The following is a 27,214-nucleotide window of genomic DNA, read 5'->3' on the forward strand; positions in this document are numbered from 1 at the left end:
TGTAACCTTGAAGCGAATAACAGAAACCTTTTATTCCCTCCTTAGCCTTAAAAAAATACGCTAAAACATACTTTAAAACTCTTTGTTTCCCTCCCTTTCCCACTCTACACTATGTTACACCATGCACATTTACCTAACTATATACTTGTATTTAATTATGTGCTCATTAGAAGTTCCAGGGGCTAATCTTGAGACAGACCAGGAATGGAGCCCAAGCTGAAAAATTCTAGAGATTACCTCAAGGTGGTGGTCAATATGCAGCCATTGTTGATATGACCCCAGACCACACTCCAGGTGGACCATGACTCAAGATAGCTACCAGAACAAGACACACAGACCTTGTACTCAGCACTACTCCCCACAAGCCTCTCATTCCCAGTTCCCTTTTTAAGCCCCTCTCCTCAGCATAAAGTTTGAAATGGTTCCTTTAAGGTATGAGCCTTGGCCATTTCTCCCACTGCTAGCTCTGGAATAAAGTCACTTTCCTTTCACTGCATTTTGTCCATGTTACTGACTTTGCAAGAAGTGAGCAGCTGAGTTTGTATTCAGTTACAAAACCAGCCACAACATTCCCTTAAGCCAAAACCTAATCCAGAAAAATACCCTCTCTTCAGTCCTATGAAGGCCAAGAGAGGTAAAGAAGCTGCAGAAGAAAAGTTTGAGGCTAGCAGAGATTGGTTTATGAGGTTGAAGGAAAGCAGCCATAAAAATATAACTTGTAATGCAAGATGGTATATCGTCATACCATATCATCATACCATAAAAATGCAAGATGAAGTAGCAAGTGCTAATGTAGAAGCTATAGCAAGTTATGCAGAAGATCTAAAATAATTGATGAAGGTGGCAACACAAAACAACAGATTTTCTATGTATATCAAACAGCCTTATACTGGGAGAAGATGCCATCTAAAACTTTCATAGCTAGAAAGAAGTCAATGCCTGGGTTCAATGCTTCAGCAGACAGGCCTGACTCTTGTTAGGAGCTAATACAGTTGGTAACTTAAAGTTGGAGCTAATATTCATTTGGAATTCAAAAAATCCTATGGCCCTTAAGAATTATGCTAAATCTACTCTGCCTGCATTCTATAAATAGAATCACAAAGCCTAGACGAGAGAACATCTGTTTACAGAATAGTTTAGTGAATATTTTAAATGCACTATTGAGACTTACTGCTCAAAAAAAAGGATTCCTTTCAAAATATTATTGCTCATTGACAGTGCACCTAGTCACTCAACAGCTCTGGTGTAGAGGTACAAAAGAGATTCATGTTGTTTCAATATCTATTCTGCAGCCAATAGAAAAAGGAGTAATTTCAACTTTTAAGTCTCATTATATAAGAAATACATTTCATAAAGCTATAGATAGTGATTCTTCTGATAGATCTGGTCAAAGTAAATTGAAAATATTCAGGAAAGAATTCATCATTCTAGATGCCATTAAGAATATTTGTGATTCATAGAAGGAGGTCAAAATATCAACAGGAATTTCAAAAGAAGTCGATTCCAAACCTCATGGAAAACTTTGAAAGTTTCAAGACTTCAGTAGAGGAAGTAACTGCAGATGGGATGGAAAGAGCAAGAGGATTAGAATTAGATGTGGGGGGCCTGAAGATGTGACTGAATTGCTGTGATCTCATGATAAAACCAGGAGTTGCTTCTTATGGATGAGTAAAGGAAGTATTTCTTCAGATGCAATCTACTCCTGGTGAAAATGCTGTGAATATTGTTGAAATAACAACAAAGGATCTAGACTATCTCATTAACTTAGTAGACAAAGCAGCAGCACGGTTTGAGAAGATTGGTTCCAATTTTGAAAGAAGTTCTACTGTGGGTAAAATACTGTCAAAAAGCATTGCATGATACGGAGAGATCTTTTATGAAAGGAAGTCAGTTGATGTGGCTGACTTCATTGTCTTATACTAAGAAATTGCCACAGTCACCCCAACCTTCAGCAGCCAACATCTCAATCAGTCAGCAGCCATCTACATCAAGGCAAGACCCTCCACAGTGAAAATATTACAACTCCCTAAAAGCTGAGGTGATCATTAGCATTTTTAAACAATAGACCATTCAACTCTGACCCTGTGGCAAAAAGCAATCATAGACAATATGTAAATAAAAGGATATGGCTAGGCTGCAATAAAATCTTATTTCACAAAAGAGGTGGCACACCCATGAGCCATAGTTTGCCAACCTCTTCCTAGAGCTAAAAATACCACATCGGATATTTTTTTAAAAGCCATAAATGGGATTAACTTCAGATGAGATTCTGTAGCAGAAGAGATTAGTGAAATTAACACAGTAACTATTCACAATGAAATATAATGAGAACAAAGATGGAAAAGGAGGAATACAGAGAAGATCAGTTACCTTCGAAACCATATCAAGCAGTCTAGCCGAAAAATTGGAGTCCCTGAAGACAGAAAGGGGACAGAAAAAATATTTGAAAAAATAATGGCTGATTATTTTTCCCAAAATTTCTTGAAAACAAACCCACAGATCAAGACAGCTCCAGAAACCCCAAGAAGATGAGGAAAGTAGGCTTAGACTTGTTAGGTAATTTTTCCAAGACTTTTTTATTACAAGGTATGTACCAATCCATGTTTGTTGATTCAAGAACCCAAGTTTATACCTATTTGGTACACTTTCTCCAAAGCTTGCCAGAATGAGTCTAGTCTCCATAATAAGAGTGAAAATATTGTTTTTAGAGAAACCCATGTGTATCAGGCACTGTACAAGATATTATCTCATGTACTGTCTCATTTGGTCATAACATGTCTAGTAGGTAAGAGTCATTTTCTCCATTTTACAGATGGAAGAACTGAAACTAGCAGAATTAACATTGTGTGCTTAAATAATTGCCAGTAAAGTAGGAAAAAAAAATGCACTCTCAAGTCTTCTGAATTTCCAGGCAGGGCTTTCCTATAGAGATATGTGGATGGCATATCCCCCGCCAAAAATAATAGCTGGAGATATGCAAACTATTCAAAAAAGAAATTGTTATATATGTTATACAACTAGAAATCATGCAGTTTAGGAATATTTGAAATATGAACTCATTGAAAAGAAGGAAAATAAGACCTTCAATTTAACCATTAGGTCAAGCAATTGCTGGCACATCTAAATTACTGACAATAAATCTCAGAGCAAGTACAATACTTCTAAGTATGGTTATAATAATTAGAATCATAAAACCATAGAATTGTGAAATTACTTACACATCATAGAATCCAATCCCTTCTTTTTGGAGAAATGGAAACATACCCCAGAAGGTTAAATCATTTGCCCAAAATAACACGATTGGTTATTGACCCTTTCTACTAAGCCATCCCTGGTTCCATTCCAGAAAATATAAATTATTCATGCAGAAAGACAAACCTAATTTTGGCAGGTCAGAGATTTCAGAGAGATGTGAATTGGCTAAGGGTTGTGATTTATGAATCTAGGCAGCTATTCAGATTGCCTTATCTCAGCTGTCCCTCTGTGAAACATACTATTCGGAGTACCTAAACTGACCTCTATTCAACCCCATTTTACCATCATTGGGTATGTCATGAGAAGAAGGGTAAATTATTCTGACACAATGCAAAATACTGAGAATCAAAAAATGGTAGAGAGGAAACATATATAGAGATTACTTCCCCTTGTTTTCCAGATGTAAAATAAGCCAAGACAGTTTGTGACCATACTCTGAAGGATTAAATATAAATCATCCTTTATTTTAAGCAAATTATCAACAGCATACGTTTCAACCATATACACATACACATGTGTATGCATATACACATATACATACATACACAAGTACTCATGCTTTTATGTAAGCCCACGGAGGCAAGGGCTACACTGTTCTCACAAATTTCTAACACCTTGCACAGTAGCTGGTATTATAGATGCTCAACATTTATTCAAATGAAAAAAGGGGTGAATAAGGACAAACACATAGAACAGCACAGCTCTAAAGCAATGAATGTAACCTGCTTTTTTATTTTCAGATTTATCGTGGTATAGCTAACAAATAATTACGTGTATTTAAGGTGTACAACTTCATGTTTTGATATTCATATACATTGTGAAATAATGACCACAGTAAAGCTAATTGGCATATCCATCGCCTCCCATAATTATCTTTGTGTGTGTGATAATTATCTGTGTGTGTGTGCACACATATTCACAGTGAGAATATGTAAGAGTTACCTCTTACCAAATTTCAAGTATACAATACAGTATTGTTAACTATAGTCACATTGCTGTACATTAGATTTCCAGAAGTTATTCATCTTGCATAACTGAAACTTTCTAGTCTTTAACCATCTCCCCATTTCCCACTCCCCACTAGCTTCTGGCAATCACCATTCTACTCTCTGCTTCTATGAGTTTGACTATTTTAGAGATTCCACATACAGTGAAATCATATAGTATTTGTCTTTCTGTTTCTGGCTTATTTCCCTTCAACATAATGTGCTTCATTTTCATTCATGTTGCAAATGGCAGGATTTTCCTCCTTTAAGGGCTTAACAATATTCCTCCCTCTCTCTCTCTCTCTCTCTCTCTCTCTGTGTGTGTGTGTGTGTGTGTGTGTGTGTGTGTGTGTAGTGTGTGTGTGAGATTTCTTTATACATTAATCTGTGGATGGACATTTAGGTTGTTTCCATACCTTGGCTATTGTTGAATCAGGTTGTAGTGAACGCTGGGCTGCAGATAGCTCTATGAGATAATGATTTCATTCCCTTCAGGTATATACCTAGAAGTAAGATTGCTGAATTATTAAGGTAGCTCTATTTTTAATTTTTTGGGGAATCTCCCTACTGTTTTCCTTAATGACTATATCAATTTACACTCCCACCAACAGTGTGTACAAGTGCTCCCTTTTCTCTACATCTTTTTTTTTTTTTACATCTTACCAACACATCTTTTATTTTATAATAGCCATTCTAACAGGTGTGAAGTGATATCTTATTGTGATTTTGATTTGTATTTTCCTGATAATAAGCAATGTTGAGCACTTTTTAATATACTTATTGGCCATCTGTGGTTCTTCTTTTGAGAAATGTCTATTTATTCTTCTGCCCATTTTTAAGTCAGGTTATTTGGGGAATTTTTTTTTTTTTTTTTTTTTGCTGTTGAGTTGTATGAGTTATTTATATATTTTGGATATTAACCCTTATCAGATATACAGTTTGCAAATAATGTTCTCCCAATCTGTAGGTTGCTCATTCAATGTTGGGTTTTGGGGGGGTTTATTTGGTTTTGGTTTTGAAGGCTTTTTACTTTTGTGTGTGTGGTTTTTGTTTTGTTTTATTTTGTTTTTGCTGTGCAGAAGCTTTTTAATTCAAAGAACTTATCTGTATTTTTGTTTTTGTTGTCTGGCTTTTAGTGTCCTATCCAAAAATTCATGCTCAGACTAATGTAAAGAATCTTTTGCTTTATGTTTCCTTCCAGTAATTTTATGTTCTCAGGTCTTACACTTAAAACTTTAATTTAGTTGGAGTTGATTTGTTTATAGGGGGTGAAATAAAGGCCCACTTTCATTGTTGGGCATGTGGATATCCAGTTTTCCCAGCATGATTTGTTGAAGAAACTATCACTTCCCCACTGGATTTTCTTTACATTCTTGTTGAAGACAAGTTGATCTTCTGGTGGATTTATTTTAGGGATCCCTTAATTTCCGTTTGTCTATGTGTCTGTTTTTTATGCCAATACTATACTATTTTGATTATTGTAGTCTTTATAGTATATTTTGAAATCAGGAAGTATGATGCCTCCAGCTTTGTTTTTCTTGATCAAGATTGCTTTGGTTATTTGGGATCTTTTGTAGTTTCATATAAATTTTAGGATTGTTTTTTCTATTTCTGTACAGAATGCCATTGAGATTTCAGTAGGGATTGCATTGAATCTGTAGATCACTTTGGATAGTGTGGATACTTTAATAATATTAATTTTTCCAATACATGCATATAAATGCCTTTCCATTTATCTGTCTTCTTTTTTCTTCATCAGTGTTTTATAATTTTCATTGTACAAGTCTTTCACCTCTTTGGTTCAGTTAATTTCTGAGTATTTTTTTCTTTTTATTGCTATTGTAAATGAGATTGTTTTATTAATTTCTTTTTCAGATAGCTCATTTTTTGTTTGTGTACAGATATGTCACTGATTTTCGTGTGTTGATTTTGTGTCCTGCAAACTTACTGAATTCATTTGTTAGTTCTAACAGGATTTTTTGGTTGAGTCTTTAGTGTTTCCTACTTGCATAATTATGTTATCTGCAAACAGAGATAATTTTACTGCTTTTTTTCTGATTTAAATGTTGATATGGTTTGAATTTGTGTTCCTGTCCAAATCTCACTGAATTGTAATCCTCAATGTTGGAGGTGGGACCTGTGGGAGATGTTTGGCTCATGGGGGCAGATTTCCACCTCAGTGTTGCTCCTGTGATAGTAAGTGAGTGCTTGTGAGATCTGGTTGTTTAAAAGTGTGTAGCAGCTCCCCACTCTTTCTCTCTCTCTTCCTCCTACTCTGGCTATACAAATAAGTGCCTGCATCCTCTTCGCCTTCTGCCATGATTTTAAGTTTTCCCCAGCCATGCTTCCTGTACAGCCTGTGGAATCGTGAGCCAATTAAACCTCTTTTCTTTATAAATTATCCATTCTCCATTATTTCTTTATAGCAATGCATGAACAGACTAGTACAGATGTCTTTTTGGGTCCAATTGCTCTGGTTATGACTTCTAGTACTATGTTGAATATAAGTGGCAAATATGGGCATCCTTACTTTGTACTGGATCTTAGAGGAAAAGCTTGCAGTTTTTTTCCATTGATTATGATGTTAGCAGTGGGCTTTTCGTATATGGCCTTTATTATGTTGAGGTAAGTTCTTTTTATACCTAATTAGTTGAAATGTTTTATGATGAATTGATTTTGAATTTTGTCAAATGATCTTTCTGCATCTACTGAAATGATCATGTGGTTTTTGTCTTTTATTTTGTTAAGGTGGTATATCACATTTACTGATTTGCAATGTATTAAGCAATCCTTGCATCTCAGAGATAAATCCCACTGGTGTATTATTCTTGTATCTATGTTGCTGAATTTGGTTTGCTAGTATTTTATTGAGGGTTTTTGCATCTATACTCTTCTGGGATGTTGGCCTGTAGTTTTCTTGTGGTGTTTTTGTCTGACTCTGGTATTAGGGTGAAAATGGCTTCATAAATTGAGTTTGGCAGTGTTCCTCTTCAATTTTTCAGAAGAGCTTAAGAGGAACCAGTATTCATTCCTCTTTGAATGTTTGGTAACTTGTTGCAAACTATTAAATTAGACCAGATGTAAATGTAATAATACATAACATTTATGCATTAATTTGCATGTGTTAATAATCATGCATAATGCTTTAACTTATTTTTATTTCTTTTGATCCTATTTTGGGTTCTGAACAAAATTTATCCCGTTTCTTGTTTATACCACAAGGTCTTAAATGTTTTTAATCTCAGAAAGAAATTTTAGGACACCAAGAATATCTACCAAAAGATTATACATTACTCCCAGGGTTTAGAATAGTACTGGCATATAGTAGTGATTAATAAATGTCAGCAACTTTTTGTACTAATAGTAGTTGCAGTAAATCTGAGCTTGACTTCCCTCCTTTATCTGAAATGAAAAACTTCAAGCAAATTTGAGCAAACACCCTCACATTGGTGCCTCAAATTTTGCCCATTTACTCAGAAAATTTATAAATGTATCCTGGTCATTTTAAAAATCTTTAGGTCTGAAAGAACAGAGGTGTATTTTAATGATTAAATTAACTAACAGCCATAAGTCTTTCTGGGGTTCACTCCCACTAGTCCTTGCTTACAAGTAGATGTCTTGGTATCTTGATAGACTCAAAAGGAAAATGCACTTATTTTCCAAGTACACACAGAGAGAGAGAGAAGACACTGAAAACAGACAGGGAATTTGTGTCTGTTATTTATTCTTCCCTAAAACACTCTTACTCTGGCCAACACAAAAGTTCTTTACCCTCAAGGAAGTAGTGACTCTTCTTTGCTTAAGGAGTATTAATTTGTTAATATATTGTAGTCTGTATAACAAGGAGACCGTAGTTGGTCCAGGGTCTCATTAAGGACAGGATAAAAGTTCTCCAAATCTTTTAATAATCCATATACAACAATCACTTGAGGTAAATACGATTTTCATTGCCAGTTTGAGAAACTGAGGTTCAAGGGTGTGAAATAATCTGCTCGAGACCTCAAATCTCTGATTCCAGAGCCTGTGATCTTAGGTACTGTGTGCTCCCTCCTACTCACATTAATGCCATTCATTTATATGGGGTCCTTTGTATTTCTCAACTACACCCCTGGTATGTATTGTACTTGGTTAGTTCTCTGCTTGGCCTTTGCTCTTCACATTGAGATCTGATGAGGAGTGTAAATAAGGGCCAAGCTCTGCAGCACCATCCAGGTGCTATGTACCCCAATAATTTTCTGAGCTCTTCAGAGGAGAAAATAAGGTCAAAGTTTATTTCCCCCTCACTTACCCATATTTCAGCACTCAATCTACATTACCTTGTAAAGAGACCTAAAGATGAGTTTGCAGGAAAAACTTGGAGAAAATATAGAGAGGTCAGGACTGGCTACATGTTAATTTTTTTTTCTCATTTCTAGTCTCCCTAGCCATAAAACTTTCTAATGTAAGAAATGGTCTTAGGGTTAAAGTCAAATTAATGGTGTGGCTATAATGTCCTTTGATTAGACTTTTTAAATATTTAAGGCATGACTAATTACTATCTCCATTAGACAAAAGATTTCTAGATATCTTAAGAGCACTTCAGAAAAGCCTAATCCAAAAATAGCTGTAAATATATTTGTAGAGAGAGATATTTATTTAATTACATGACTCTTACTAAAACTAAGTATATTAAATCTATTACACAGAAAGCGAAAGAGTGATTAAGAGGGTTGTACCAGCAAAACAACTATTACTTTGGCTTAAAAGGCCAGATATTGGTCAAATTATAAAAAAGACTTCTGGCCCCCCAGCTTTTTTCTAGCAAGAAGTCTGAGCAAGTTATTTATTCATGCATAGTCATTTCTTTTTTTAATGAAAAAGGGAAGATGCTTTCAGCCAAGAACACAGAGAATGGAGCTACAGGCCACTGACAACAATGGACCAGGGAACCACTTCCATTAAGCAGAAGAGTATAATATACTGCGGAACAGCTTTCAGGGTAATACTACTATGCCTTAATCATGGAATATTCCCTGCCTCCAGAGTAGGGACAACAGGCAATATTTTTCCTAGCAAGATTTCAGAATTGTTATGGACCAGTGACAGTTACATATCTCCTGTTTTTCCACTTTTGGAGTTTAAGTGTCTATTGCAGTCATCCTATTCCTGTATCACCATTGTATATTGATGTCATGTAGAATATAACTTTTCCCTTTGTTTCTCCAGATTCTAGATCAAGAGTAGCCACATCCAGATATAATGCAAATCACAAAATCCTGGACTTCAATCTTAATTCTGTAATTAGATGACAGTTTTGGCATCCTGTAATCAAAGTGAAGACATGTGGGAGGCATGTTAACATTTGTAATCAGCAGACACATTGCAATAGAATATAAAGTTGGCAACAAATATTTTCTTTTCATACACCCACACCTCTGCAATGTGACTTCACAGATCCACCAAGAGGTAGAAGATGTTTCTCAAATCTAGGTTCATTTTGAAACTTTCTTTGCCTAATGTAACATTAGCAAACATGAAGCAAGCAGAGTCCTAAACAATGCTTATGCATTGAGAATCGCCCTTTTTCTGCTTTTGGAACCTGCAACTGTTAGCATGCAAGAAACCCAGGTTGTCACTCCAATATACACCCGTACCAATTGCCATACATTTGAGGCCAGTCTCACTAAGGATCACATTTTCCTAAAGAAATAAGCAACATCCGTCCTCAGCCTAATCTTTATGTGTGATATTTTGGCCCACATATGGTTTATTCCTGTTTTATTACCCAATTGGATCAGAACATGTAAGAGAAAGATTGGTATTATTTGGCCCCTCGTAGATCTCAGCAATGACAATGATGCTGCACTCCCTTCTTCTACACATTCAATTAAGGTTCAAGACAATTTTCTACACCCCTGAAAGGAGACACTGATGATTTCTACATGTCCGACAGTTGTATACAGTTGACTAAACAATAGCATTCACTACTGTACAATGGTAAAAGCCAAAGCACTATTCCTTCTTATGCCTTCTTATGCAAATGGTTGTTAGGGCTTTTAGACGTCACTTCTTGGGAATCAACACAAAGCAAACCTGAAATTCTGATTCTGAGAAGATGGGAATATACACAAATATCTTTTATCTAACCATTCTGAGGGATCATTAAGTTTTTCATGTTTATTTCTTCCTATCCAGCACAGCACTCCTATTCAACGAGAACACTGTCCCTTGTTTATTGGTTACAAATACATGTATCATGCAGTCACTTCTCCACTTGCTGGAAGAAAGCAATGACATTGTCTGGAGTTACAATCTTTGGCAGATCACAAGAAAATGAGAAAGGCAAGTGAAGAAAACAAATATAATCAATGATTAGCTGTATGACATTATAAGTGGATGGAAGATAGTAAGCAGATATGTAAGTCAGAAGGTAGTTACTGGTCTGTCTTGGTGCCTGCTGGTCCTCAACACCCATAACAATGTCTAACAGATGATGTATCTGCTGAAGGACAAAAGAAAGGATGGGAAGGATTGTTCTCATGATATGTGCTAGCTCCTGGCCTTACCTTAATTAGTAGTTCGCTATCTTTTTCCTTAGCCCAGAGATCTAATTACAGATTTTTCCATGTCTGCGGCAAGCATTCAACAACTAGAGAAGTATAGCAATACATCAATAATATTCAATAATGCAACAACTATTATATCCTGTGTTACAATTTCTTAAGACTTCCCAGAAATTATACTCTATGGAAGTAAACAATAAAGAATCAAATATTTCCCATGTACTTATCCTTTAGGACACACCTAAATAAAATAAAAAGGAAAAGAAAAAGATTACTTCATATTATCAGAGAAAACTCCAAGCTAAAGAGCCCACTAATTTAGATACAGTCCATTTTTAGGTAATTGCAGAAGCGTTGAGTGCTCAGAACCTTTGTGGAGCTGGCCTCTTGCTTTGCTGACACTCCTGGCTGGCTGGCTGGCTATGCTGACAGTGTAAGTCAAGGGATTATTAGATTGGTCACATGCTCTCTGCTTTTGTTTCTTTGTTTTTGTTTTGTTTTGGGACAGAGATAGGAAGGTCGAATGGGGTCCCAGAGATCTAAGAGTAAGGGAGGAGGGGAGAGAAATTTGTAGTGATGAGTGTTTTCTGCTGTAAGAGTCCTGAGAGAATATAAGACTTTGATTCTAGCAGAAGCAAACTGGCAATGTAGGTCAAGAATTAACCCACAGGAATGCCAGGATAACATCTCCTGAGACATGTCTCTAAATTACATCAAAAACTTCTATGAAGGATGTGTAAGTATTATACAAACAAAAAATCAATTGTATGAGTCTTTTCTGAGTATTTTACCCTGAATTGCATAAGTCTTGATGAATAAATTCTCTACATCTATGGAGAATACTCTAAGTGTCAACCATACACTTCAAAATATTCTGAATTTAAAACTATAAAGAGAAAAATTCAGGAAGTGTCTTTAGATGTTGGTGTTTTAGTGTGGCTCACTCTCTCAATTCCCTAATTAAGAAGTAGAGGAAAAAAGCTTTAATTACAACTAATAAACATTATTTGGTTGTTAAGATAGTGTACGGACTGAGCTTACTACTGGATTTGTTATCTAATTTTCAAAAAGAAGTATTAGATATTCTGATTTTATTTCAAAGGGATTACAATGGTGGGGATATTAATTGAATTCAAAGCTGTTTAAATATTTCCAAAATTACACATTTGATTAGCAACATGTCCCTATCAACTGTTGCTTTTCATATTGTAAGAGTGAGAAATCTCATAATGCAGAAATCTCATAATCATTATATTTGATTTGATGATCTCTAAGGGTCTATTTGTCTTCAAAACTTCTTGAATCTTACATTTTCTAAATGTGATATAAGAATTTTTTAAAATGCCCTCCTTTAATGTTTGTGTTTAAAAGATTTTTTTTTTCTCCTAAAACCATAACAGGTTAAACCTCCAACTGTGATTGGTCAATTCCACACCCTTTTCTTTGGATCCATCTGAATGTTCTTCCTCGGGGTGCTAGGCTTTGCAGTTCACGGGGATGAGGCCTTGCACTTCATTTATGATCCAGACAAAAGAGAAGTAAATCTCTTCTGTGACAATCAGTTCAGGCCAATCACTCCAGAAGTAAGTTTTTCTGTGTGCACATAAACATTAACTCTACAACAAACTCATTTTCTCTTTAAATGTAAAATAATGTCATAATATGAGAAATACCCTAACAGGTTTTTTTCCTAAGGATTATGTTACTTTTTCTTTAATTAGCTGTATATTTCAGATAAATTGAGTTTTGGGGAGTTTCTTCCAATTCTGGCATTGTATTATCTACTAATGTTATCATTATTCTCCAGACCTATATTTGGGATGTAGACTAGCTGTCTAATAAAATAAACTACTTCATGATTATCAGTCATTGAGAGGCAATTACAGTAATATATGACTATGTTTTCACAATAAATATGTTCAACATTACTACCTTCATTATATTAAGGCACATATAAGATTTTTATGAAACTTAGAATTTTTAAGTTAGACTCTGTTGAGAGTTAGTGGGGTTCTTTAGTGTATTTTAGTTACATACTGATTAATTGATTTATTAAGATATTTCTGACATACTTTAGGTGTTCTGGGCATTACAACTAGTTATTGTCCTGGTTCCTGGAGCTATTTTCCATCTTTATGCTGCATGTAAAAGCATCAATCAAGAATGCATTCTTCAGAAGCCTATCTACACTATAATTTATATACTCTCTGTTTTATTAAGAATTAGTCTAGAGGCAATAGCATTCTGGCTTCAGATTTACCTCTTTGCTTTCCAAGTAAAATCTCTTTACCTGTGTGATGCTAGATCTCTTGGGGAAAACAGGATTATAAGATGCATGGTTCCAGAACACTTTGAAAAAACCATTTTTCTCATTGCAATGAATACATTTGCAGCAATTACAATGGTATTATGAGTTGCTGGGATTTTTGAGAGCATATTTAGAAGATTATACTTTCCATTCAGACAATGACCAAATAATTGATTACCTATTGTCATGCTATAGTTATTTATCATTTTTATTTAGTTTTATCTTACTCAGTGAGTACCACAATTTCAAAACAAACTTACTTCAATGTGTCTGAAATTTTTGTCTACTGTAAAATATAATGCCTGGTTGTAAGGTAAGGATTCTTGAAGAAATATTTCATTTTAATTTTGATCACTTTTATTAGAAAATATACACAGAACTACTGTTAATTTATTTTTAAACAGTGCTTTTACTGAGTTCTGTCACATACATGTTAATTGATCAGTTTTTCTGTGGCCAGAGAAACTCTTATTGTCTTTTTTTACGAAGTGGAAAATTGATGCTCATGAGGGTTAATTTAGGTGGCCAAAGCCATAATCCAGATCTTTATATTTCCCTTTCTGTGGAGCTATACAGTTTTAAATTTGAGGGTGTAGTTATTTTGCATTCATGTAAAATATAACTTACTTAAGCACAAAAGTTGTAAATTAATCATTAAAGAGTAATTACATAGTTTGACCATTAACTTGAAGAAATTGAACAATTACATTTTTAAAATTTTATTCAATCAGTTTTCTTGAAAGTTTCAATATTAAAATGATATAGAAATATAGTTACCAAATAAATAAGAAATGCTATGGATAATATTGCGCATGGGATCCTTGTTTCTTCTTGGGAAAAAAAAAAACCTTTCTGTGCCCACAGATGTCCTGAAACTATAACTTCTATATTTATCAAAAGGGAACACTGTGTTTATATTAAGTTAGACTGCCTCAATAGCTATGAAATTATTTCAGAGACAATTTTATATTGATTTAGTGTATTTCTTTTTATCTGCCTGCCTTACCAACAATCATTTGATTCATTTGATATTATTTAAAATCCTTATGTATTACTGCCTTATACTGGTAACTTAGTAGGGAAATCGGTATAGTCAAATACTAAGGTTTTCCATTTTTCCTCAAGCTTTATGCAGCCTGTGTTTGATATCATGAATTTCTGAATGTAAGGTTTTCATCATTGAGGTTTTCTCTACATGAAAGCACAGGAGAAAATCCAACTATCTTCCTTCCACAAATAGCTACTGATGTCTGCTATTTAACAAGTACTGCATTAAAAAATTTGTATAAAAAGATCATCAAGATTTAATACCTTTATAAAATCATACTCTAGCACGTGAGCTATAAAATCATACTATAGCAGTGGCATGCCAACAGGGTGGGGACTGGTAAAAATTGTCCACTCTACAAACAAAGGATATTTATTGACTTTCTTTATTTAGAATAACCAACCATTGGTATTAATAAACAGCAACCATGTTTAATATTTTATCCTTATTTTTAAATTCTCTATAGATAACATACCCCTTGATTGCCTGCATTCAAGGTGGAATGCTCCCGCCAATCTGCTGACAAACATACACATTTTCGTTATAGGTCCTATTTTTCCCGCATCTTTGCAAGGCTGGTACTTTTTTATTGAATGTCAGGCATTGTGTGTTTTATCCTGTTGGATGCCGATTACTTTTCTTCTCATAAATATTCTTCAGCTTAGTTCTGGAGCACAGTTAAGTTACTTGGAAACAGATGATCCTTTCTGCTTCCTTTTAAGCTTTATTATATATGACCAGTGTAGTACTTACAGAAAGGCCAGTTTTGCCCCAATACTAAGGAAGAACCTTTCTGAGTGTTCTATCAGATGCCTATTTGGTGGTTTGGAAATACTATCCTTTCACTAGTCTCAAAAATCTTGAATTCTCCCCTCCTGCTGGTTGACTTGTGGTAGTGACACAAATTGCCACTGCTACATGAAACAGGTTCTCTCTGTGTCCAAGGAAAGAAGGGAGATGGGGCAAAAGGACCTTCTTCTGGTTTGCCTCTCAGGATTCTTTCCCAGGGAAGATCATTTTTCCAAAAAATCCCACAGAAGACTTCCCCTTAACATTATTGCCCAATCATAGATAAACACTTGGATTTATTCTTACTCTGATTCATCCTTTAGGGTAGGGTATTGTCAACGTATATCCCTTTATTAAGAGATTTTTTCCACTCTGACTTTGGGAACAGCAACTATTCTGTCTTGTGTGAATCTTGAGTATTGTTCCTTTTGATCCTTTCAATTAGTTCTTTTCCTGGAAAGATATTTAAGAAAGTTGCACTGATCAGGACTCACTTAAACGCCCTTTGCAGATCTCCGGAGCTCTCTCGCTCTTCCAGCTACCTTACCGTAGTGTCCGTTAAAATCCAGCTTCCTCAGCCTCCCTGAGCTCTTGATCTCTTCAACTGACAAGGTGGAAGGATGGCATCTCTAAGCCACCAAAGAAACTTTGCTTGCCTCTACTTCTTTGAACTAAACACTACATATTGTTATGTTTAAAGATAGAGATAAGACGAGAGAGGTGGTTTAGACAATCTTGTAAATTCACTACCGACCTACTATGATTTCATTTTATTAGTAACTATATCAGAATTGTTAGCACACAGCTATATAGTCCTGAATAATAAATGCTATATATCAAAATTCATATTCCAATATAAAAACTAATTTTTCTGACTAAAATGCAAATATAGTAAAAATTAATAAGAGCATCAAAACTAAACAATAACCATTTGAAATGATATTTAAAACCATTTCATAAAGAGCTCTTTGGTGAAATAAGGTAATTTAAACTGAAGCTTTTCCGACTATTTATATGAACAAGAAGTGGGATGCTACATATTAAAACCTATGAGATATGAGCAAATTTGTAGTGCACTGAAAATTGACAGCTGAAAATACATCTATTATGAAAAAGGAAACATAAATGTAATTCAAAAAGCAAACATAAGAACTTATTAAACAAAGACAAACAAAAATAATTTAATAAGGATATAGGTAAAAAGTAACATTTTAGAAAACAAACAAAATAAAATAAATCCCAGATCACGCTTGAAAATAACAATAAAATTGATAAACCTTGGCAAATCAAATCAAGTGTAGAAGTATACTATTATAAGATTCTTGTAATATATGTAAAGTATATTATCATTTGAAGTATGCTGTGATAACTTTAAGTTGTATATTATAAAATATAAAACAACCAGTTTAAAAAGCCAACACAATTTTGGCTTAACAAGCAAACAAACAAAATTAACTGGAATCATAAAACATTCAATTAATATAAAAGGTGGCAGGAAAGGAAAAAACAGAACAAAAACAGGTGAAACAAATAGAAAAAATAACAAGGTAGTGGAACCAAACCCAAACATATCAATGGTTAACAATAAATACAAAAGATCTTGGCACTCCAAAAACACAGAGATTGTCTAAATGTATTTTTTAAAAGCCAGACCAAATTATTAACAAGAACCCCACTTTAAACATTTTTAAATATTTAAAGGTTTAATATTTTAAAATCTTGAATATTTTACAGAAAATAAATGGGAAAAGATATATCATGCAAACCTTAAGCATCAGAGAGCTCAATTGGCTATATTAATATGAGAAAACTCAAGTCAATTTTACAGCAAGGAATGATGACAGAGATTAAAGAGACATTTCATAATGATTAAAGTATAATTTCATCAGGAAGCATAATAGTTGTAATATGTATGCCACCAGTTAATAGAGATTCAGAATGCATGAAGCAAAACCTGATAGATTGAAAAAAGAAATACATCCTATTATAGCTAAAGATTTCAACACTTCTCTCTCAGTAATAAACTGACAAAATAAATAGAATATCAAAAAGGATATTGAGGATTATAAATTATTAATAAGCAACTTGAACTAATTGATATTAATAGAATACTCCACCCAGCAACAACAGAACAGACGTTCTTTTCAAGTGTGTGTGTAACATTCACCAAAAGAGATCATTTGCTGGCCTATAAGAAAGTCTCAAGGATTGAAATCATACAGACTATAGTCTCTGGTCACAATGGAATTAAACCAGAAATTAATAAAATTAAGATATCAGGGATACATCCAAATGTTTGAAAAATTAACAACATACTTTTATTAACCCATGGATCAAAGAAAAAATTACCTGGGAAATTAAAAACTACTTTAAACAAAAATGCAAATACAACTTATCAAAATAAGTGGAAAGCAGTTAAAACAGTGTTTGGCGGAATATTAGAAGTTCTAAATATTATGTTAGAAAATAAGTTATATAGAGGAGGAGCCAAGATGGCCGAATAGGAACAGCTCTGGTCTATAGCTCCCAGCATGAGCGACGCAGAAGACGGGTGATTTCTGCATTTCCATCTGAAGTACCATGTTCATCTCACTAGGGAGTGCCAGACAGTGGGCGCAGGTCACTGGGTGAGTGCACCGTGCGCCAGCTGAAGCAGGGGCGAGGCATTGCCTCACTCGGGAAGCACAAGGGGTCAGGGAGTTCCCTTTCCAGGGGTGACAGACGGCACCTGGAAAATCGGGCCACTCCCACCCGAATACTGTGCTTTTCCGACGGGCTTAGGAAACGATGCCCCAGGAGATTATAGCCCGCACCTGGCTTAGAGGGTCCTACGCCCACGGAGTCTCGCTGATTGCTAGCACAGCAGTCTGAGATCAAACAGCAAGTCGGCAGCGAGGCTGGGGGAGGGGTGCCCGCCATTGCCCAGGCTCGCTTAGGTAAACAAAGCAGCTGGGAAGCTTGAACTGGGCGGAGCCCACCACAGCTCAAGGAGGCCTGCCTGCCTCTGTAGGCTCCACCTCTGGGGGCAGGGCACAGACAAACAAAAAGACAGCAGTAACCTCTGCAGACTTAAATGTCCCTGTCTGACAGCTTTGAGGAGAGCAGTGGTTCTCCCAGCACGCAGCTGGGGATCTGAGAATGGGCAGACTACCTCCTCAAGTGGGTCCCTGACCCCTGACCCCCGAGCAGCCTAACTGGGAGGCACCCCACAGCAGGGGCAGAGTGACACCTCACACGGCCGGCCAGGTACTCCAACAGACCTGCAGCTGAAGGTCCTGTCTGTTAGAAGGAAAACTAACAGAAAGGACATCCACACCAAAAACCCATCTGTACATCACCATCATCAAAGACCAAAAGTAGATAAAACCACAAAGATGGGGAAAAAACAGAGCAGAAAAACTGGAAACTCTAAAAAGCAGAGTACCTCTCCTCCTCCAAAGGAACACAGTTCCTCACCAGCAACGGAACAAAGCTGGACGGAGAATGACTTTGACGAGCTGAGAGAAGAAGGCTTCAGACGATCAAATTACTCCGAGCTATGGGAGGATATTCAAACCAAAGGCAAAGAAGTTGAAAACTTTGAAAAAAATTTAGAAGAATGTATAACTAGAATAACCAATACAGACAAGTGCTTAAAGGAGCTGATGGAGCTGAAAACCAAGGCTCGAGAACTACGTGAAGAATGCAGAAGCCTCAGGAGCCGATGCGATCAAATGGAAGAAACGGTGTCAGCCCTGGAAGATGAAATGAATGAAATGAAGCGAGAAGGAAAGTTTAGAGAAAAAAGAATAAAAAGAAACGAGCAAAGCCTCCAAGAAATGTGGGACTATGTGAAAAGACCAAATCTACGTCTGATTGGTGTACCTGAAAGTGATGGGGAGAATGGAAACAAGTTGGAAAACACTCTGCAGGATATTATCCAGGACAACTTCCCCAATCTAGCAAGGCAGGCCAACATTCAGATTCAGGAAATACAGAGAACGCCACAAAGATACTCCTCGAGAAGAGCAACTCCAAGACACATAATTGTCAGATTCACCAAAGTTGAAATGAAGGAAAAAATGTTAAGGGCAGCCAGAGAGAAACGTCGGGTTACCATCAAAGGGAAGCCCATCAGACTAACAGCGGATCTCTCGGCAGAAATCCTACAAGCCAGAAGAGAGTGGGGGCCAATATTCAACATTCTTAAAGGAAAGAATTTTCAACCCAGAATTTCATATCCAGCCAAACTAAGCTTCATAAATGAAGGAGAAATAAAATACTTTACAGACAAGCAAATGCTGAGAGATTTTGTCACCACCAGGCCTGCCCTAAAAGAGCTCCTGAAGGAAGCGCTAAACATGGAAAGGCACAACCGGTACCAGCCACTGTAAAATCATGCCAAAATGTAAAGACCATCGAGACTAGGAAGAGACTGCATCAACTAACGAGCAAAATAACCAGCTAACATCATAATGACAGGATCAAATTCACACATAACAATATTAACTTTAAATGTAAATGGACTAAATGCTCCAATTAAAAGACACAGACTGGCAAATTGGATAAAGACTCAAGACCCATCAGTGTGCTGTATTCAGGAAACCCATCTCACGTGCAGAGACACACATAGGCTCAAAATAAAAGGATGGAGGAAGATCTACCAAGCACACGGAAAACAAAAAAAGGCAGGGGTTGCAATCCTAGTCTCTGATAAAACAGACTTTAAACCAACAAAGATCAAAAGAGACAAAGAAGGCCATTACATAATGGTAAAGGGATCAATTCAACAAGAAGAGCTAACTATCCTAAATATATATGCACCCAATACAGGAGCACCCAGATTCATAAAGCAAGTCCTGAGTGACCTACAAAGAGACTTAGACTCCCACACATTAATAATGGGAGACTTTAACACCCCACTGTCAACATTAGACAGATCAACGAGACAGAAAGTCAACAAGGATACCCAGGAATTGAACTCAGCTCTGCACCAAGCGGACCTAATAGACAGCTACAGAACTCTCCACCCCAAATCAACAGAATATACATTTTTTTCAGCAGCACACCACACCTATTCCAAAATTGACCACATACTTGGAAGTAAAGCTCTCCTCAGTAAATGTAAAAGAACAGAAATTATAACAAACTATCTCTCAGACCACAGTGCAATCAAGCTAGAACTCAGGATTAAGAATCTCACTCAAAATCGCTCAACTACATGGAAACTGAACAACCTGCTCCTGAATGACTACTGGGTACATAACGAAATGAAGGCAGAAATGAAGATGTTCTTTGAAACCAACGAGAACCAAGACACAACATACCAGAATCTCTGGGATGCATTCAAAGCAGTGTGTAGAGGGAAATTTATAGCACTAAATGCCCACAAGAGAAAGCAGGAAAGATCCAAAATTGACACCCTAACATCACAATGAAAAGAACTAGAAAAGCAAGAGCAAACACATTCAAAAGCTAGCAGAAGGCAAGAAATAACTAAAATCAGAGCAGAACTGAAGGAAATAGAGACACAAAAAACCCTTCAAAAAATTAATGAATCCAGGAGCTGGTTTTTTGAAAGGATCAACAAAATTGATAGACCACTAGCAAGATTAATAAAGAAAAAAAGAGAGAAGAATCAAATAGATGCAATAAAAAATGATAAAGGGGATATCACCACCAATCCCACAGAAATACAAACTACCATCAGAGAATATTACAAACACCTCCACGCAAATAAACTAGAAAATCTAGAGGAAATGGATAAATTCCTCAACACATACACCCTCCCAAGACTAAACCAGGAAGAAGTTGAATCTCTGAATAGACCAATAACAGGAGCTGAAATTGTGGCAATAATCAATAGCTTACCAACCAAAAAAAGTCCAGGACCAGATGGGTTCACAGCCGAATTCTACCAGAGGTACAAGGAGGAGCTGGTACCATTCCTTCTGAAACTATTCCAATCAATAGAAAAAGAGGGAATCCTCCCTAACTCATTTTATGAGGCCAGCATCATCCTGATACCAAAGCCTGGCAGAGACACAACAAAAAAAGAGAATTTTAGACCAATATCCTTGATGAACATTGATGCAAAAATCCTCAATAAAATACTGGCAAACAGAATCCAGCAGCATATCAAAAAGCTTATCCACCATGATCAAGTGGGCTTCATCCCTGGGATGCAAGGCTGGTTCAATATACGCAAATCAATAAATGTAATCCAGCATATAAACAGAACCAAAGACAAAAACCACATGATTATCTCAATAGATGCAGAAAAGGCCTTTGACAAAATTCAACAACCCTTCATGCTAAAAACTGTCAATAAATTAGGTATTGATGGGACGTATCTCAAAATAATTAGAGCTATCTATGACAAACCGACAGCCAATATCATACTGAATGGGCAAAAACTGGAAGCATTCCCTTTGAAAACTGGCACAAGACAGGGATGCCCTCTCTCACCACTTCTATTCAACATAGTGCTGGAAGTTCTGGCCAGGGCAATTAGGCAGGAGAAGGAAATAAAGGGTATTCAATTAGGAAAAGAGGAAGTCAAATTGTCCCTGTTTGCAGATGACATGATTGTATATCTAGAAAACCCCACTGTCTCAGCCCAAAATCTCCTTAAGCTGATAAGCAACTTCAGCAAAGTCTCAGGATACAAAATCAATGTACAAAAATCACAAGCATTCTTATACATCAGTAACAAACAGAGAGCCAAATCATGAGTGAACTCCCATTCACAATTGCTTCAAAGAGAATAAAATACCTAGGAATCCAACTTACAAGGGATGTGAAGGACCTCTTCAAGGAGAACTACAAACCACTGCTCAAGGAAATAAAAGAGGATACAAACAAATGGAAGAACATTCCATGCTCATGGGTAGGAAGAATCAATATCATGAAAATGGCCATCCTTCCCAAGGTAATTTACAGATTCAATGCCATCCCCATCAAGCTACCAATGACTTTCTTCACAGAATTGGAAAAAACTACTTTAAAGTTCATATGGAGCCAAAAAAGAGCCCACATCGCCAAGTCAATCCTAAGCCAAAAGAACAAAGCTGGAGGCATCACAATACCTGACTTCAAACTATACTACAAGGCTACAGTAACCAAAACAGCATGGTACTGGTACCAAAACAGAAATATAGATCAATGGAACAGAACAGAGCCCTCAGAAATAATGCCACATATCTACAACTATCTGATCTTTGACAAACCTGACAAAAACAAGAAATGGGGAAAGGATTCCCTATTTAATAAATGGTGCTGGGAAAACTGGCTAGCTATATGTAGAAGGCTGAAACTGGATCCCTTCCTTACACCTTATACAAAAATCAATTCAAGATTGATTAAAGACTTAAATGTTAGACCTAAAACCATAAAAACCCTAGAAGAAAACCTAGGCATTACCATTCAGGACATAGGCATGGGCAAGGACTTCATGTCTAAAACACCAAAAGCAATGGCAACAAAAGCCAAAATTGACAAATGGGATCTAATTAAACTAAAGAGCTTCTGCACAGCAAAGGAAACTACCATCAGAGTGAACAGGCAACCTACAAAATGGGAGAAAATTTTCGCAACCTACTCATCTGACAAAGGGCTAATATCCAGAATCTACAATGAACTCCAACAAATTTACAAGAAAAAAACAAACAACCCCATCAAAAAGTGGGCGAAGGACATGAACAGACACTTCTCAAAAGAAGACATTTATGCAGCCAAAAAACACATGAAAAAATGCTCACCATCACTGGCCATCAGAGAAATGCAAATCAAAACCACAATGAGATACCATCTCACACCAGTTAGAATGGCAATCATTAAAAAGTCAGGAAACAACAGGTGCTGGAGCGGATGTGGAGAAATAGGAACACTTTTACACTGTTGGTGGGACTGTAAACTAGTTCAACCCTTGTGGAAGTCAGTGTGGTGATTCCTCAGGGATCTAGAACTAGAAATTCCATTCGACCCAGCCATCCCATTACTGGGTATATACCCAAAGGACTATAAATCATGCTGCTATAAAGACACATGCACACGTATGTTTATTGCAGCATTATTCACAATAGCAAAGACTTGGAACCAACCCAAATGTCCAAAAATGATAGACTGGATTAAGAAAATGTGGCACATATACACCATGGAATACTATGCAGCCATAAAAAATGATGAGTTCATGTCCTTTGTAGGGACATGGATGAAATTGGAAATCATCATTCTCAGTAAACTATCGCAAGAACAAAAAACCAAACACCGCATATTCTCACTCATAGGTGGGAATTGAACAATGAGAACACATGGACACAGGAAGGGGAACATCACACTTCGGGGACTGTTGTGGGGTGGGGGGAGTGGGGAGGGATAGCATTGGGAGATATACCTAATGCTAGATGACGAGTTAGTGGGTGCAGCGCACCAGCATGGCACATGTATACATATGTAACTTACCTGCACATTGCGCACATGTACCATAAAACCTAAAGTATAATAATAATAATAATAATAATAATAAAGAAAATAAGTTATATAGTGATTTTAACTGCTCACTTTCTGAAGTTGTGTTGGTTTTTTTTGTTTTGTTTTGTTTTTTAAGATGGAGTCTCACTCTTGTCGCCAGGGCTGGAGTGCAGTGTCGCGATCACGACTCACTGCAACCTCTGCATCCTGGGTTCAGGCGATTCTCCTGCCTCAGCCTCCCAAATAGCTGGGATTACAGGCACTCGCCACTACACCCAGCTAATTTTTTGTATTTTTAATAGAGATGGGGTTTCACCATGTTGGCCAGTCTGGCCTCGAACTCCTGACCACGCGATTCACCGGCCTCGGCCTCCCAAAGTGCTGAGATTACAGGCATGAGCCACCACACCCGGCCTGAAGTTTTTAAAAGATAATTTAAATACAAATTAAATAGAAGGATGCAAATAAAAATACGAGTATAAAACACAGTGATATAAAACCCAAAGACAATAGAGAAAATCAATTAAACCAAAATCTGGTTCTTTGAAAAGATTAATAAAACTTATAAATTTCTGGTTTGATAATATGAGATAATAAGGGAGAAAATGAAAATCATCCATAAGACAAATCAGAAAAGGGACATTATAGTAAAACCTTGAAGCGATTATAAGGAAACATCCTGAACAATGTTAGGTCAATAAGTTTTTGACACTTAGATGAAAAAATTTCTAAATTCCAAACTACTAAAAATTGACAGACATAAACAAAAAATATTACTATCCATATACCGATTTTTAAAATTTTAAATCCAAAGCCTTCCCATAAAGAAATGCCAGGCCCTGATGAATTCAGTGGTGAATTCCATTAAATGTTTAAGGAAGAAATAATACTCTAAAATCTTTTTTTAGGAATTAGAAGAGAATATTTGCCATTTCATGTAAGGAGGCTAGCATAATGTTGATATTAAAAATTCTTAGCAAAAATATATTTACAAGCAGGATCCAGCAATATATATAAAAATAATACATCACATTAGGTGGGGTTTACCCCAGGAATGAAAAGTTATATTATAAACACCCATTTATAATGAAACAAACCAAAAACCCTAAACCTCTCACTTTAAATGAGATCTACCTAAGTTTGATAAATAGCATCTAAGGAAACTTACAGGAATTAACAATTTCCACTGTAGTCTCAAAACAGGCAAGGCACTCTACTTTTTCCACTTGTGTTTAACGTTGAACTGGAATTCAATAAGACAAAAACAAAATAAACATATATATATATAAATATATATTTATTCAGTAAGTACAATAACGCAAACAATATATGAATTGCAAAATAATAAATATCTTTATTCACAGACATGATCATGTACATAGAAAATTCTAAAGAATGTTCCAAAAAATTAAATTTATAGGCCAAGCACTGTGGTTCATGCCTGTAATCCCAGCACTTTTAGAGGTGGAGCCAGGAGGATCACTTGAGTCTAGGAGTTTGAGATTAGCCTAGGCAATATAGCAAGACCCCACCTCTACAAAAAATAAGAAAATTAGCCAGGCATGGTGGTGCCTGCCTGTAGTCCCAGCTACTCCAGAGACTGAGGTGAGAGGATGACTTGAGCCCAGGAGTTTGAGGCTGCAGTGAGCTATGATTGCACCACTGCCCTCTAGCCTGGGGGGCGAAGCAAGACTCTAACTTTAAAAAAAAAAAAAAAAAAAAAAAAAGGCTTATGAGGAATAATTTTTCTATAGAGTAATAAAAAATAAAATTTAAATGTAAAAAAATCATTTACAATGGAATAAAAAATAAGAAATGCATAGGGATAAATTTTTCAAAATACGTGCTAGACCTGTACAATGAAAACTACAAAAGTGATGAAAATAATTAAAGACTTTCAAATTTTAATCTTAATTTTATTTTTATTTTTTATTTTTTGAGACGGAGTCTCGCTCTGTCGCACAGGCTGGAGTGCAGTGGCACAATCTTGGCTCACTGCCACCTCCGCCTCCCGGGTTCAAGCGATTCTCCTGCCTCAGCATCCCAAGTAGCTGGGATTACAGGAATGTGCCACCACACCCTGCTAATTTTGTACTTTTAGTAGAGCCGAGGTTTCTCCATGTTGGCTAGGCTGATCACAAACTCCTGACCTCAGGTGATCCACCCTCCTCGGCTTCCCAAAGTGCTGGAATTACAGGCGTGAGCCACTGCACCATTTTAAGTGGAAAAATAAACCATGTAGAGTAAGGCTTGGCAGTCTTACTCATTTGTAACTTTAGTCATTATAAACTGATCTGTAAATTCAATATAATTCCAGTCAAAATCCTAGGAAACTTATATAGAAATTGACAAGCTGTTTCTAAAATTTATATGGAAATACAGGAGACCTAGAATAGCCAACACAATTTTGAACAAGCAAACGGAAAAAAAAAAAAAAAAAAAAACAGACAGAGGACTTACACTACATACTCTGAAGACTTCTTTAAAGGTACAATAATCAAAATCATGTGGACCAGGCATGAAGATAGGCATATGGAATGGGAACAATCAAGAGACTGGAAATATGTTTGCTCGTATATAGTTAGCTTATTGTTTTAAACGTGCTAATGTAATTCAATGGTGCCGGAACAATTAAATATCCATGTTTAAAACATAAAATGCAATGTTTATAGTGTCTACATGTCCCAGCCATGGGCGAATGGGGTGGCAAATGGTCCTGGCCAAGTTTTCAGGGTCTTCCCTATCATTCTTCTGGAAAATTTAAGCAAAAACTATTTCTACTTGGGGGGATGCTAAAATAATAGGATGTAAGCCTCATGATACTGGAAGCCAAATTTCTACCAAATACAGTATATTAAAAAGATACAGCTATAGATATATATATTATCCTGATTACATTGACTGATGCCTTGTCATTTGCCAACAAGATGGTTCTGACCAAACTGACACAGAATATTTTTATTGTCAGATGATCACACGTACATGTGTGTATCTAGGGGATGGTGCAAAACATTTTTTCCCATCAAAACACCTGTCAGCTCTAGTTTTTCTCCATTTTCTTTTTCCTATGGTTGCCCTCACCCCCTATTTTGTTCTACAGCTCTGCCCTCCCCTTACTTGCCAAGGTTCTAGCCCAGTCCTAGAGGGTGATGTCAGATCCTTCAGAAACTGGTCTGAATGGAGAAGAATAATTTAGGTCTTTCTAGTAAAATATCATAGTAAAACAAGAAAAAGCAACCTCACAGTCATTAATATTTGTTTCATAGCATAATTTCAATGTGTGTTACATAACACTGTCTCTGTACTGTTCTCCGTCAAATCAATTATCATCTCATGAAAGGGGTAGCATATTTAGAAAGAAGAGAGCATGAGGCTCTTGTCTGTAATCTCAGCACTTTGGGAGGCCGAGGCAGGAGTATCACTTGAGCCTAAGAGTTCAAGACCTGCCTAGGCAACAAAATAATAATAATTAGCCATAGTGTTATGTGCCTGTGGTCCCAGCTACTCAGGAGGCTGAGGCAAGAGAATCCTTGAGCCCAGGAGTTCAAGACTGCAGCAAGCTCTGATAGTGTGCTGCACTCCAGCTTAGGTGACAGAGTGAGAACCTGACTAAAAAAAAAAGAAAGAAAGAAAGAAAGAAGGAAGGAAGGAAGAAAGGAAGGAAGGAAGGAGAAAAGAAAAGAAAAGAGCATGTGTTGGCAGATCAGAGAGTAAAATCCAATTGCAATCATTTCACTTTCTTATTTTTCCCTCAGCCCTGCTCATGAGGGTATGCAAATAAGAGTACGCATGAATATATGCAAATGAGAAAGAGTGGCAAAATTCAGTTCTGAAG

General features: G+C 36.3%; 2 protein-coding genes across 2 annotated transcripts in view; one reads left to right on the forward strand and one right to left on the reverse strand.

The window, feature by feature from the left end:
• Positions 1 to 27,214, reverse strand: part of NMBR (neuromedin B receptor) — a 76,762-nt gene that overhangs the window by 47,612 nt on the left and 1,936 nt on the right. Inside the window, exon 2 of the mRNA XM_054558235.2 lies at positions 24,548 to 24,622. The gene's annotated coding sequence lies outside the window, so the exon portion shown is untranslated. The remainder of the gene's footprint in view (positions 1 to 24,547; positions 24,623 to 27,214) is intronic.
• Positions 12,241 to 14,662, forward strand: GJE1 (gap junction protein epsilon 1; the record flags this gene model as incomplete). Its single annotated transcript, XM_024248330.2, is given in 3 exon segments — positions 12,241 to 12,378; positions 12,861 to 13,196; positions 14,606 to 14,662. Coding segments are annotated over 3 exon segments (531 nt in total), but the record flags the coding sequence as incomplete, so codon positions are not given.

Source organism: Pongo abelii, chromosome 5 (assembly GCF_028885655.2).
Source record: "Pongo abelii isolate AG06213 chromosome 5, NHGRI_mPonAbe1-v2.0_pri, whole genome shotgun sequence".
Classification (NCBI taxonomy): domain Eukaryota; kingdom Metazoa; phylum Chordata; class Mammalia; order Primates; family Hominidae; genus Pongo; species Pongo abelii.